This window comes from Pteropus alecto, unplaced genomic scaffold, assembly GCF_000325575.1.
Source record: "Pteropus alecto unplaced genomic scaffold, ASM32557v1 scaffold146, whole genome shotgun sequence".
In the NCBI taxonomy this organism is placed as follows: Eukaryota; Metazoa; Chordata; class Mammalia; order Chiroptera; family Pteropodidae; genus Pteropus; species Pteropus alecto.
This window is the reverse complement of record NW_006442107.1, coordinates 2,914,414-2,929,463: the sequence shown is the minus strand read 5'-3', so window position 1 is coordinate 2,929,463 and position 15,050 is coordinate 2,914,414. Positions and strand designations below refer to the sequence as shown.

At 34.3% G+C, this 15,050-nt stretch overlaps 1 protein-coding gene across 1 annotated transcript in view; it reads left to right on the top strand.

Moving 5' to 3' along the window:
* Positions 1-15,050, top strand: part of ME2 (malic enzyme 2) — a 46,064-nt gene that overhangs the window by 24,638 nt on the left and 6,376 nt on the right. The window contains exons 8-13 of the mRNA XM_006919894.3: positions 1,098-1,207; positions 1,306-1,403; positions 1,704-1,817; positions 4,327-4,441; positions 6,503-6,645; positions 10,364-10,466. Coding sequence (XP_006919956.1) covers positions 1,098-1,207; positions 1,306-1,403; positions 1,704-1,817; positions 4,327-4,441; positions 6,503-6,645; positions 10,364-10,466 — 683 coding nt within the window. The remainder of the gene's footprint in view (positions 1-1,097; positions 1,208-1,305; positions 1,404-1,703; positions 1,818-4,326; positions 4,442-6,502; positions 6,646-10,363; positions 10,467-15,050) is intronic.

Below are 15,050 nucleotides of genomic sequence, written 5' to 3'. Positions count from 1 at the left end.
TTTTTCGGAGTCAAAGTTGACATATCTAAAACTAAACTTTTCATCATCTCAGAAATTTCCATCTCCCACCTTTCCTGTCACTTGCCTACCTTAGACAATCAAACAGTATCTTCTTAGTCATCTAGGATGCCTTGGCATTTTAACAAACTTCTCACTTAACTTCAAGTTCTATCTGTTCTTTCTAATGTCTCATAAGTATCCCTTTTACTTCCTATGGCCTCTACTTCAGATTTTTTTGGCCTCATACCTCAGTAGCCTCCTAGCTGCCCCTGTCTTTCTCATCTCTCCCCACACTAACATGTTCTACACATCTTTCCTGAAGGGAGTCTTCATGTGAATTCTTCCCTTCTCTGAAGCCTTTAGTGATTCTACATCAGATACAGAATAAAGTCCCCATTCTCTAAATTGGCATTCAAGATTCTCCCTTATCTGGCCCCAAACTACCTTAACCAGTTTCTCCATTATCTTTTTATATAAACCTTCAAATATATAGTCAGACTGTTGAAAATTTAGGGTCACCAAAATATACTTTGTTTTTCTCCCTACCTCTTGACTTTTTGTTCTTCTTTCAGGGCCCCCAAAAAGTCCCACTTCCTTTTCAAGCCATCCCTTATACCCCTTCTCACCAAGATGACTGATTTTTTTTTTTCTGAATGCCAATGAACTCATACAGCAATAATTTTTTGCCTCATTTGTATATTTCTTGTGTTGCTGTTTAACTGCTAATGTCATGAGAATATACATAACAAATACATATTTTTTGAGATGAGGACAAAAATCTCTTTTTTAGGAAGTTATTTAGTGCTTATGTGTGCCGGGCACTCTCGTAGGCACTTGGAAAGAGTTATACAGATTGATATTCCATAGGTTCACCATGGTACTCCTTTCATTTTAAGCACCCCATAAATTTTTTTGAATGAGAAATAGATTTCCAGATTTTGACTCTAGTCTTTCATAGGCTCTGAAAATTGCCAGATGGCCTTAAATGAACTAACAATACATCATTTTTTAATGCTATCATGAGGAATATTAGACAGGAAAGCTATTTTAATAGTGGTATTTTCAACACAATCATTTGGGGCTTTGCTGTTTTTTAGATATGGACAGAACACACTTATTCAGTTTGAAGACTTTGGAAATCATAATGCATTCAGGTTCTTGAGAAAATATCAAGAAAAATATTGTACCTTTAATGATGATATTCAAGGTAAAGCAAAAAGAAAACTTTAGGATTTTGATTCCTACTTTTTAAACCCTTTGCATGCGACCGTTTTTAAAATTTTAAAACCTTTATTTCTCTCATAGGGACAGCCGCAGTAGCTCTAGCAGGTCTCCTTGCAGCACAAAAAGCTCTTGGTAAATCACTCTCAGAACACAAAATCTTATTTCTGGGAGCAGGAGAGGTAAGTTTTTGTCAGCTTTTTAGAATTTAAAACCAACACTTTCTTTAGCATTGGATATTGGGGCATAATGAGCTTGTAATTTCATTGAGATAGAAGGATCTTGTAATTTAAGATCTCTTTTGTAAAGTAGGTAATTTAAAATGTGTTTAGAGAATATCACAAAGAATCAACTTTTGTGTAACTTGTAAGGAAAGAATAAAGCAAAAGTTTCTCATAAGAGATAACATTCATATATAAAGTAATTCAAATATTGCATCATACTCTACTCTTTACTTTTTAAATTTATGTTTTTTTGGACAGGCTGCCCTTGGAATTGCAAATCTTATAGTTATGTCTATGGTAGAAAATGGCCTTTCAGAAGAAGAGGCACAGAAGAAAATTTGGATGTTTGACAAATTTGGTTTATTACTTAAGGTAAGGTATTAAAACTTGGAGAAGCAAAAGAATGTTGTCGTAATGATATTTTTAGTTTGATGTTTAAACTATCATCAATTCTTAAAATCTTGTCTTTCGCTAGACTGTCCGTATTGGACTAGTTGTGGCCTTCCAGTATTCTCTCAGAAGTCCTTCCGTCTCAAACTTGTGCCTTTTATGAAGACGCTTGCTTCATATACAAATCATAAACTCTATTTTGTCACCAGACTCATTTGTTCTTGTTTTATTCTCTGACTCTTAAGGGATCAGATAATCATACAAATAAGATTGTACTTGACCCTTCTAAAACTAGGTTTTTAACGGGAACTCAGAAATTTCTAGTTAAATGGTTAGCAGGACATCTGATGTTTGATCTAAAATTCATTAATTCTTTGGAGATCATAATCCCTTAGCAATTTAATAGAAATCTATGGACCCTTTCCCCAGAAATGGTTCATATTCCTGAAGCCAGTTCATGGATAACAAATAGCTTCTATTTCAGGTTAGTTTAGTGACCTCTGGACATACCTGCCAGTTTAGGTAACTTTCATAATTAAACCTATCTTGTACATAATGCTGTTATATTTTTTGCCATATATAGTGATGTGGCAGTTACATTTCATTTATATCTTTTTCCCCCTAAGGAAATTAAATAATCACTCTTTATTTAAAATAAGTAAGCCCTCTTACAGGAAAATATGAAAGTAAACTTCTTGCCTCCTCACCTCTGAGATAGAAACCACCTTTAGAGTATGTTCATTTACAAAAGAAAGAAAAGGTCATTTATGTCTTTGGAGCAATCTTATCAATGTACTTTGCTCCAGTTCTGAAATCTTTTCTTCTTAATTAGTACCAACATTCTATTAGTACAGAAAATAAAAGGAAAAATTAAAGCGTGTGAGTGAAAAATCTTGTGTGCTTTAATTAAGCATAATTTAAAATACTAGTAGTTTAAAATATACCAGACATCATGCTAAAACTACATATATTATTTCATTTAATCTTCTCTTAAATCCTACGGAATTTTACAAATAAGGAAACTGAAGTATAAAAAGGTCAGGTAACTTTTCCAAGGTCATCAGATCATAATTGATGGAGATAGGATTCATACCCCAGTAGCCTGTGAAGCTTGTGCTCTTACCCATTCAGCTGAGCTCCCTCTCAGATGAGCTGTAACTGCTGCATTTGCTTGTATCTAAGATGCAAGGATTGTAAGACACCATACTTTTAGAAGGCTTTTGGGGGATGATATGTATTTCTACTGGTACACAATTAGTTTGATGCTTCTTTTTGTGATGTTGGTTTTTACAAATGTTTTGTGATGATCATACTTATAACAAGTCAGGTCTTCATTAATTATAGTATTGTTTAGTACAGGTGAGAATCCCCTAATCATCTGCAGGTTAAGAGTATATTTTCTTTTTATGCTGTACAAGTAGCTTGATCTATAGATTTCAGTCATTCCTGGTGACCTAAAACACTGCCCTCCTTTTGAGACTTTGAGAGTTTCCTGTTGAACCACCATGCGAGAGAGCTCTGGTCCTCATGGAGTACAAGCATAAGAAGCCACTATTCTGAGAACCTGGTTCTGATGAGGCTGTAGTTCAATGCATTTAATTAATTTCCCAGCCAACTGATGATGGTGTGCAGTTTTTCCCAGCCACTACTAGTTTTTTATCTGGGGTTATTCTGGAGGTGTGATGGAAAAATTCACCTTTGCAGGGGACATCTTCTCTTTTGCCCGAATAAGGATATAGATTTCTTGGCCTGGTTAGTTTTTGTATATACTATGTTTCGCCTCCTTTAAACCATTGAGAAATTCTTCATTGTTTTAGTTTGTCACTGGACCTCTCCTGGCTTTGTGACACTGCTAAGGATGTGCTTTTTATAGTTCGTGACTAGGGTTTTGGGGAGGAAAGCATTTTTCTTTCTTTAAGCATCTAGAACCAGAATTCCCTATTCCTCTTGTTTCTGAAGTCTTGATAGTCCAAGTGCAATTCTGAAATTCTGAAAGCTCTGAAATCCCATAGTTTTTTTTTGAAATTCATCTGGTAACAAAACCAGAGAGGCTCTTTGTAGTCTTTTGTACTTGGTGTGACTCTTCGTAAGTTTTGTTCCATTGTGGGTTACCCATTCAGAAGTATTTGTAATATTTGATACATTATTATAACACATTCCTAAAATATGAAAAATTCTGAATTCCAGCATCAAGTCCAGATAAGGGATTGTAGGCCTCTATGCCATTATGGATTTAGGAGAAATTTACAGAGTAAATGCATTTTTGAGAGGGATTAGAAAGTTTCTGGTTGTATTGGAATTTGATTTCTGCTCTATATTTGGATTTATGGATACTATGAAGATAGAATTAGAGGATATGGGTTTAAGGGGAAAGTAAATGAAAATGCATTCCTATTGTAGAAATAGTGTATGACTTGTAATGATATCTTTTCAGTTAATCCTCAATAAGCATTTACCAAAAAAAAATATTGTATTTTATGTAAAAATTCAGGGACGGAGAGCTAAAATAGACAGTCATCAGGAACCATTTGCTCACTCAGCCCCAGAGAACATACCTGACACTTTTGAAGAGGCAGTAAACATACTTAAGCCTTCAACTATAATTGGTAAGTAAAGTTGTTGACAATTCATTCTCTTAACTCTATGTTGCCAGTCATAACTACCATGCAGGATTAATAAAAATGAAATGATAGATTTTCCATAGCTTTCAGCATATATGATGTTTTTTGCGATAGCATTTTAGTTACAGTGTGTAAAGTTCAGTTAATGTATGTTGCTTGTATTTTAAATTGCTAGAAGCCATTGAATCAATCTTGCTTTGTTTTTAGAATTGGTGTGACTGTTGGTCTCAAAATCTGGAAAAGACCAAGGTCATTTGACAGACTTTATCAAGTAAATCCTATGCAGAGTCAAAGATTTTCACTGGCAACAAAGCTGAAAGCTTTGGTACATTTTCAGAGTCAGGTATTGCATAGCTGCCATGAGATTATGCTAACATGGCATTACCTTCATGGCAGAAAATGTAACAGTCTTTAAAAGAGGAGCTATTTCATTTCCTATATAGTTGTAAGATTTGTATCTATAATTTTTCTTTGAATTTTATCAGCTTCATGTAAGAGCCCTATTGAATGTTTAATAGTAAAATAGTCACAGTGAAGTTTCTATGGTCTGGAAAAGTATGTCATTATTAGTTTCTTCGTTGATTATAACTCATAATTTTTAGAGCAAAAAGAAATGTTAAAGATCATCTAGCCTAAGAATCTGTGCATTGACTCCATCCCTGGAGAGTCAGGAAACAAAAAGAGAAAATTAATCATTTTAGAACTGATGGACTCCTAAGAATACGACCATGAACCTCCACATGGTAAAACACTGAGTATAAATTCCTTTTTTACATAAGAAAAACAGGCACAGAGATGTTAAGCAACTTGCCCAAGATTTGTGAATATTTCATATAGTCAGGAGTGACAGCAAGCACTAAAACTGGGCTCCAGCCCGATCAGTATTTTTCTTAATTATATGACAGTCTATAATACGGAATTAAAAATTAATTATTTAACTACTGAGTATAAGTCTTCTTACTGGATGAACTGGATAAGTACTTAGCAGAGGCATCACTTAAGTCATTCCTGGATTCCCACTCTGGGCTAAATGTTCTTCCTCCATGCTGTGCCTCCTTTAACACTGCATACTCAGCACCCGTTCCAGGTTTTCTGGTTTTCTGTTTACTTTTTTTGTTTTTCTCTTAACTATAAGGTGCTTTTATTATACTCATTTTTGTATCCTAATGGCCTGATAGAGTATCTGAGACATTGTAGGGGCTTGATAAAAAGTCATTAAACTGAACTGTATTGAGAATGTGGGTTGCTTTAGTCAGCATGATCTTTTATCCCTTCTAAATTATTTTGTAACAAGTACCACAGAATTTAACAATTTAACCCTTGAGTTGCAAGTTATCCTTTTTTTTTTTTTTTACATATTTTAATTGTGATAAAATACACATAACATGAAATTGGCCATCGTAATCATTTTTAGGTGTACAGTTCAGTCGTGTTAAGTGTGTTCGCATTGTTGTGCAGCCAGTCTCCAGAACTCTTCATTTTACAAATCTGAAACTCTGTGCCCATTAAACAACTACATTCCCCCAGCCCCTGGTAACCACCATTCTGCTTTCCATATCTATAAATTTGGCTACTCTAGGTACCTCATATAAGTGGAATCATACAGTATTTGTCTTTTCGTGGCTGGTTTACTTTGCTTTAGCATAATATCCTTAAAGTTCATCCATGTCGTAGCAAGTTTTATCTTCCTAATTAGACATAGTGATGTATTAGTCTTATACTCTTTTTTATTTTCCACAGTTTACTATGTCTGGGGTGGACGGTAGATATTTAAGTGAAAACTTAGCATTTTGTTGTCTTTCTTTTCTTATTTTTAAAAATTTATTATTATTTTTTATTATAGTGACATTGGTTAATGAAATCCAGGAGGTTCAGATTTGGGATTTTGTTACCCATAGCGTTATCTCAGCAATGCAAAATCTATCTTTGTAATGGGATCTAAGGCTCTGCTTTTGTTATGTTAAACCTATTCTAGAAATGCTGTTGATAAGAATTGCTTTATTTTACCTGTAATGAAGTTGCTGTTTTCCGCCTTATTTATTACAGGAGTTGCAGGAGCTGGCCGACTTTTTACTGCTGATGTACTCAAAGCCATGGCTGATATCAATGAAAGGCCTATAATATTTGCATTAAGTAATCCTACAGCAAAGGCTGAGTGCACGGCTGAAGAAGCATATACATATACAGAGGTATTAATCAGTAATAACTGAATGAATTGGTTGTCTGTTATTTTCCCTCAATTAGCCTGGTAGTTATACATTCTTGCATAATTCTTTTCTTGGTTACTCTGGAAATTACAACATGTGTCCATGAATTATCAGATTCTGATATATTATTGCTTATAACACTTCTGGAAAGTAATTACCTCATAACTGTATTTTAACCCCCTCATGCCTTTTGTGCTGTTGAACATTTTAATTCTCTATGTTTTAAACCCCAAAAGACATTGTTGTTTTAAACAAAAATTATTTATTTAGATTTACCTACATTTTAATATTTGCTGTTGCCACTCATCTTTCCTTCATGTTGTGCTTCTATCTAGGATCATTTTCCTTCTTCCAGAACTTTCCTTAATATGGGTCTGATGAATTCTCTTGATAATTTCTTTATTTTGCCTTCATTTGAAGAATATTTTCACTGTGATTAGAAGTAAAAATTGGTAAATACTTTATTTCAGCACTTTAAAGATATCATTCTGTTGTCATCTGACTTCTGTTTTTCTTTTGATACATCATTTTGTCTTGGGTTTAAGCAGTTTTGCTACAATGGACCTATGCGTGGTTTTCTTTGTCTTTATTTCTACTTGTGGATTGTAGAGCTCTTGAATATGTGGCTTACTATCCTCTTTTGGAGGGTCAGGGAAGTTATTTTGGAAATATCCCTGATTTGGCCACATTCTTTCTCCTCTTGTGGGACTCTAATTATGTGAATGTTTAGACTTTTTCACCATATGTCATATATCTCTTACACTATTTTCTATGTATGTCATCCTGTTTGCTTGCTGTGTGTTTCAAGCTGGTGATTTTCTTTGGACTTATTTTCCAGTTTGCATAGTCTCTTTTTAGCTGTGCTAATCTGTTGTCAAGGTCTTAATTTTATTGTATTTTTCATTTGTAGAATTTCTATTTGATTCTTTTTATAAAAATTTATTAATTTAATGACACAGACTTAAAAGCACATGTTATAGAAATAATCAATTTACAAATACTGCTTCCTTGCCCTCACATTTCAAGAAACAGTTCTTCTGACCCTCTTTACTTGTTTTTCATCAGTGTTTATGAGGACCATTTTTTTGAGTTATCAGCTGTCTGTAACGAATTTTTACTTTTATCTAAATTGTTTAAGATTTAGTTCTTTTGCATTCTTTGATACTGCCGCTCATTGGGTTATATCCCAGTTATAACTTTCTGCTTATATATCACTAGGGCAATTGTTTTCTTCCTAGTGTTCTGTAGGGATATGTTTGTAATTTCTACAATGTAATCACTTTCTGTATTGTTCTTATAGGTGATCTTTGTGCGGCTCTAGGAAGTCATTTTCATTTTAACACAAACTTTTTGTTTTTTAATTTTTTTTTCAATTAGAGTTGACATTCAGTATTATTTTATATTAGTTTCAGGTGTATAGGAAGTGATTTTTAAAGACTTGTTTACAGTGATACCCAGCAGTAATCATTGTTAGATAAATGTGGAGATAAATGTTTTTGTCTCTAATCTATTTAAAAAGTTTTTTATTATAGAAGATTTCAAACACATACAAAAGTAGAGACTAGCATAATTAACTGCCATGTGCCAATATCTACCTTCAAAAATAATCAACTCTTCGCCAGTCTTGTTCTACATTCTACACACCCCAGATTATTTTGAAGCAGATCACACAGACATCATATCATTTAATTTTAAATATTATAGTATCTCTCTCAAAAGTTAAGGATTTAGAAAATTATAATCGGTATCATCACACCTCACAATTTTGATAATAATTTTTAAATACTTATTTATTCCTTTTGATTGACTTGTAATGTTTGGCCAAAATTTTCTATCTTGTATTTAATTTCTTGAATATATGAATTCTAATCAGAGTTAATGTCTGATAGTAATAAATATCTTAGTCCATTTCTGTTATCTTTCTTCCTATTGGTTATGCAGTCCTTGTCTTTTTGTTAAAGTTTAGTTTTATTTTTTGCTTGTTTCTTTATTGAGTGCAAGATAACATGGATGAAGAACTATAGCAGTAATTTGAGGCTCTGGATGAAGCTTCCTTCAGAGGGGCTTTACCCTTATCTCTGGTGGCTGTTAGTCTGGGCCCCTCGTCATAATCTAATCATAACCCAGTCCCTGTGAGGCCTAATCTTGTTCCACAGTTTATCCTTTCTCCTTATGTGCACCACTTTGGGTATGAATCAAAGCCCTCCGGTTTTTATCAGCATCCCTCACCCTAGTGGTCACTGAACTTTTTCTCTCTCTGACATCATGAGACTCCTGATAGCTTTGCTGCTCAGGCTATCAGGCACAGATTTTGCTTTTCTATATTGCCAAAATAAAGTCTCTTGAATATTTATTTCCAACAGTTAAAAAATTGTTGAAACCTTTTCTTTTGAAATCATCTTCAAAGTCAGCATATAGATATCAAAATAAAATCAGTCTCTTAAGTGTACTGTCTTACCTTTTACCAAAGCATAGTATTACTTTTAGCTTGATTGTTCATTCTATTCGCCAGTCTTTACTACTTACAACTATTGCTTATTGCCCCCAATATTAAATCTTAAGTCTTTTTTTTATATAATTTAATAAAATCAATAAGTTTCAAGTGAAATCTGAGTCTTATACAATGACTATTGGATAAATACACCCAATATATCATGGCTTTGGCATTTCCAAAAAACAAAAAAATTTAAATGTTTTGAGCAGTAGTAGTATGTTACTAGAAGACTGTTCAAACATTTAAGAATTTTAATTTTTGAAAGAATAAATGTGATTGTAATATATGTACATTATTGGAATAAATAAAAACTCCTTGAGGAGACTAGTTTGATGTACTTTCGCCAGATTTAAGATGAAATTTTTTTCATAATTTTTATAACATTGAAATTGGGTTATCTCTTAAAAATAATAAAAAAAATTGTGTCATAGTTTAATTTCTTAATATTACATAAAATAATGGCATACATTTATATATTTTGAGTCACTGCTTAAATTTTTCATCTTTTGTTTTCAGCAGAGAGGTGTCTTGGTGTTACTCTTTAACAGGGCAACATGCCATTTTTTCTAGTGCCTCCTTTCTAAACTGCCTAACGGGGGTTCATTATAGCATAACAAAAAGACCATGGGCTTTGGAGTTATAAAAAATCTGGATTCCAGTTTAACTACTACAATTGAGATGTGTGACTTTTTACAAAGTATCTGGAAATATTTAAACTTCAGTGTTCTGATTCTATTTTATCAGTGAAATGGAGATGATGATAACCTCATAAAGGTTTTATGTAGTCTAAATTAACTGAGTTAATACGTAGAAGGCCGCCGGTACACAGCCAAGGACAGCAGTTGTATAGTAATTGGTAGCAATTTAATTTTTTATCTTTTCCCCTTCATTCACAGATATTTACATCAGTCTTTAATATTTGGGATGGTAGTTATTGGCCATTTACATTTTTAAATTTTTTTTAAGGAAACGGAGGTGTCAGATTTTTAAAAATTTAATGGACTTTTTCCAGCTTTCTTCAGATACATGATATGCATGAAACAAACCTCAATAAGGATTTTAGTGAAAGGATTATGTTATATATAAATTATGTCTGTCTGCAAGTAACATTGGTCTGCTTTACTATAGTATTTATTTATTTGAGTTTACCTCAGTTTTCTAGTCCATGAAGAGGAATAAAATTGAGGTTATTTTGTTTTTTAACAGGGAAGGTGTTTGTTTGCCAGTGGCAGTCCATTTGGGCCAGTGAAACTCAGTGATGGTCAGCTGTTTACACCAGGTCAAGGAAACAATGTATATATTTTTCCAGGTAAGTGCCACCTTTATTTATGTTATAGAGTACTAATTAATTACATATAAATACTTCATTGAACTCTTTAGAATTTAAGATTAAAATGAACATTACTTATTTATTTATGTTATAGAGTACTTCATTGAGCTCTTTAGAATACTTCATTGAACTCTTTAGAATTTAAGATTAAAATGAACATTACTTGTAGGATTTTGGTATGACTATGCAGAGAAACTCAAGGAATTCAGCAAATCCAACTTATTCTATTTCCTCTGAAAATGTATATATTCATATTGTTCATTAAATTTGTTTTTATTTTAGAAATGTATTACATGGTTTAAAAATATGCAAAAGGAACAGAATGTTATAAAATTATTTAACCTTTTTTATTTCCTCTTGGTGTACCTCCTTATCACAGTTCTCAACTGTGACCATGGTCAGAGGTGAAATATAATAGTACACACATACCATCAAATACTGTGCTTCCTCTCTCTACCTCTCAGTTTTTGTTATTACTACTTTTAGTTTTCCTGGTAGTTACCTTTATATAATAACATACTTAGAGAGCTTTTGTTAGCAACTTAAGATAGTTTTTAGCTTGCCACAGTGAAAAATGAAAAAAATTTTGGTGTTTTTTCTCATTCCATCTCTCACTTTTGGTTAGTTAATATTTCTCATTGTAGAGAGATTTTTGGATATTTATGTTGTATTCTGTTGTCTTCCATGCTTTATCTCTGGATTGATTCTGAAGTTACACGATCATATAAATATTATTCATTGCCTAAATGAGAGTGTTTTGATTTTGATAAATAGGAGAGAATATGCAATGCTGTATCACAAAATTTTTGACACTCAGTCTTTCAAGTGTCAAATATAATGAATTTTTTAATTCCTTGCCAGCTTGCTTCATTTTTTTCTTGATACTACTTCACAGTGAGTTATTTCCTGGGTCCCATATTTCTTTATTCTTCTCTCTCTTGTACATGTGTGTTGTTCCTCTCTTAGTCTTGTTTTTTTTTTTTTTTGGTCTGGAATACATCTTTAAATTCGTTTCTTTTTGTTGTTGTTGTTGTTTTTTTTTTTAAATAGAGCATGAATGAAAACTTCCTGAGTTATTACATCTTTAAAAATGTATTTTATCCTCTTGCTTGATAGTTTTGTTGGGTAGAAATTTGTAGACTCAAAGTCTAATTAAGATTTCATAGCAACTACCCTTGAGAACCACCCAAAGACTAGCCAAACAGACTCTTATGACTAAAGATATAAATAAAAAGATTGGTAGGAGGGGTGGTCTCACACCCATGTGTGGCAGCTGGGAGTTGGAGGGATATCTGGGCTACTGAGGTTCCCACTGAGGCGCAAGGGTACCAGTGCCAGGAAGAAGAGTCCCCACAACAGCTGGCTGGGAAAATCAGCAGGGACTCAGTCTGGGTGAGACAAAGGGCTACTGTAGATTCAGGCGTCCACTTAAAAGGCCCCGAGCACAGACTAGCTCACTCATAAACACTCCCCATTAGCTCCAGAGAAGGGACAGCAACTCGAAAAGCACCAGAGGTATATAGGGAGGAACTGAATTATCTGGCTTCGGGATAAAGGCTAAAGGGGCAGCTCTCTCAGGACTAAATTGCCAACAGGCACCATTGTTTCTTTGGTGAGCCCTCCACCTGCACATCCTACAGGAGCAGATGGCAGCAGAGGGTAGAAGAGGGCAAGTCTGAGTCTCTATGAACCTGGATAACGCTGCTCTCACCCTACCTTGGTGATTCTCTGTGACCTACCCACCCACTCAGTTCACCTGCCCAACCAATCATCTTTCAGAAGCCAGTCCATACAAACCACCTAGCCTGGGCCACCCTGTGGACTTTCCTAAAATATCTTAAAGGCCACAAACCCCAAACAACCAGCAGCCCTACTCCTGGCACTAGTGGCAGACAGATTAGTTCACAGTATGACCACTCCCTGGCACCTCCAAGCCCAGCACAGGCAGCCACCAACCATAGATCACTTTGTAGCCCTTACCAGTTAGCCCTAGGCCAGACACAGGCAATAACTGACCTTGACTTGCACTGGAGCCCCTCCCAAGAGGCTCCAGAACCAACAATTGGTGGTGGCTGGCTTCATACCACACCAGAGCACCACCCAGTTAGCACCACAAATGACATAGCCAAAGAGTAGATTTAGCAGGCACCAAAGGCCAACTAAAGCACATCCTGCTCCATAAAGTCAGCCTCTGCACAACAGCTTATCCTCTGTAGTTGTTGCCAGTCCTTGCAGCTACTGAGGGTCAGTCGCACCCACTGATGTATCAACAGTAATTAAGGCTCAACTACAATAGGATAGCACACATAACCCACAGAAGGGATACTCCTGAGCACCCGGCTCAAATAACCAGAGAATCTGAGCCACTGGGCCCCACAGGACACCTACTACATAAGGCTACTCTGCCAAGACTTGGAGATGTAGCAGATATATCTAATACATAGAAGCAAGCACAGAGAGGTAGCTAAAATGAGATAAACATGTCCCAAATGAAAAACAAAACAAAACAAGACAATACTCAAGAAAAAAAACTAAACAAAAAGGCAAGCAATCTATCAGGTGCCTAGTTCAAAACACTGATTATAAAAATGTTCAATGAACTTAGGGTAAGAGTAAATGATCTCAGTGAGAACTTCAGTAGAGACAGGAAACATAAAAAAGGAGATAGAAAGCATTAAAAAAGTCAGAAATGAAGAATACAGTAACCAAAATGAAAAATAATACATTAATGGAATCAATAGCAGATAGATGAAACAGAGGATTGAATCAGTGATTTTGGAAGACAAGATATTGGAAAAGATCCAATCAGACTAGCCAAAAGGAAAAAATTTTTAAAAACGAGGATAGTTTATAAGACCTGAGACAACATCAGGCGTAACAGTATGTGCCTCATAGGGATACCAGACGAAGAGAGAGAGTAAGGGATGAAAAACTATTTGAAGAAACAATGACTGAAAACTTCTCTGATCTGACAAAGGAAATAGATGTACAAGTCCAGGAAGGGCAGACACATCATAATTAAAATGCCAGATCTTAAAAGCAGCAAGAGAAAAGCAGTTAGTTGCTTACAAGGAAGTTCCCATAAGACTGTCAGTTGATTTCTCAACGGAAACTTTGTAGGCAGAGGGATTGGCACAAAATATTTGAAGTGATGAAAAGTAGGAGCCTATAACCAAGATTACTCAGCAAAGCTATCATTTAGAATCAAAGGAGAGATGAAGAGCTTCTCAGACAAAAAGCTAAAGGAGGTCATCACCGCTGAATCAGTATTACAAGAAAAATTAAAGGGATTTTTTTAAGAAGAAGAAGAAAAGAAAAATAAAAAATATGAATAATAACAGTAACTACATACCTATCAATAATTATTTTAAATGTAAATGGATTAAATGCTCCATTCAAAAGACATAGAGTGGCTGGACAAGAAAACAAGACCCATACAAATGCTATCTACAAGATACCCACTTCAGATTGAAAGACATACAAACTGAAAGGAATGGAAAAAGATATTTCATGCAAATAGAAATGAAAAAAAAAACAAAACTGAAGTAGTAGTACATTAGACAAAAGACTTCAAAACAAAGGCTATGACAAGAGACAAAAGACATTTCATAATGATAAAGGGATCAATTGCAACAAGAGGATATAGCCCTTGCAAACATGTATGCACCCAATGCAGAAACACCTAAATATATAAAGCAAATATTGACAGCATCATTTACAATAGCCAAGATATGGAAACAAGCTAAGTATCCATCAATATACAATTGGATAAATAAGATATGATACATATTTATAACAGAATAATACTTGGCCATAAAAACAAATGAAATCTTACCATTTGTGACAACATGGATTGACCTAAAGAGTATTATGCTAAGTGAAATATGTCAGACAAAGACAAATATCATGTGATTTTACTTATATGAGGAATCTAAAAAACAAACGAACAAACCAAACAAAAACAAACTCATAGATACAGAAAACAGACTGATGGGAGAGGTATTGGGGAGCTAGATGAAAAAGGTAAAGGGATTAAGAAGTACAAATTGGCAGTTACAAAATAGTCACGGGGATATAAAGCACAGCTTAGAGAATTTAAGCAATAATATTATAATAACAAAAATGGTATCAGGTGGATGCAAGATTTATCAGAGGGATCACTTTGTAACATATAAACGTCTAACCACTATGCTTTATACTTGAAACTAATACAATATTGAATGTCAGTTGTAATGAAAAAAATAATACCATTATTTTGCAATCTCTAATGAAATGAAATAATGGATGTAGGCATTAAGCATCAGTGGCTGCTAATGTCACAGAAAGTTAGTCAACCAGACATTTTATACCTCTTGGCAAAAGAACACAATACCATCAGTGAAGTAGTCTCCCCACCAAAATCAAACCTGAATCAGTTAAAGCCTGTAGGTCCAACCACCAACTAACTGAAGCTAGAACAAAGGAGCATGGGAGTGCGATCAGCAACATCCAAACAGTGGAAAAACTCTGTAAGTCAAATGATTCTATTTCTTCAGCAAACACATTGCAAAGAGAATTGGTGGT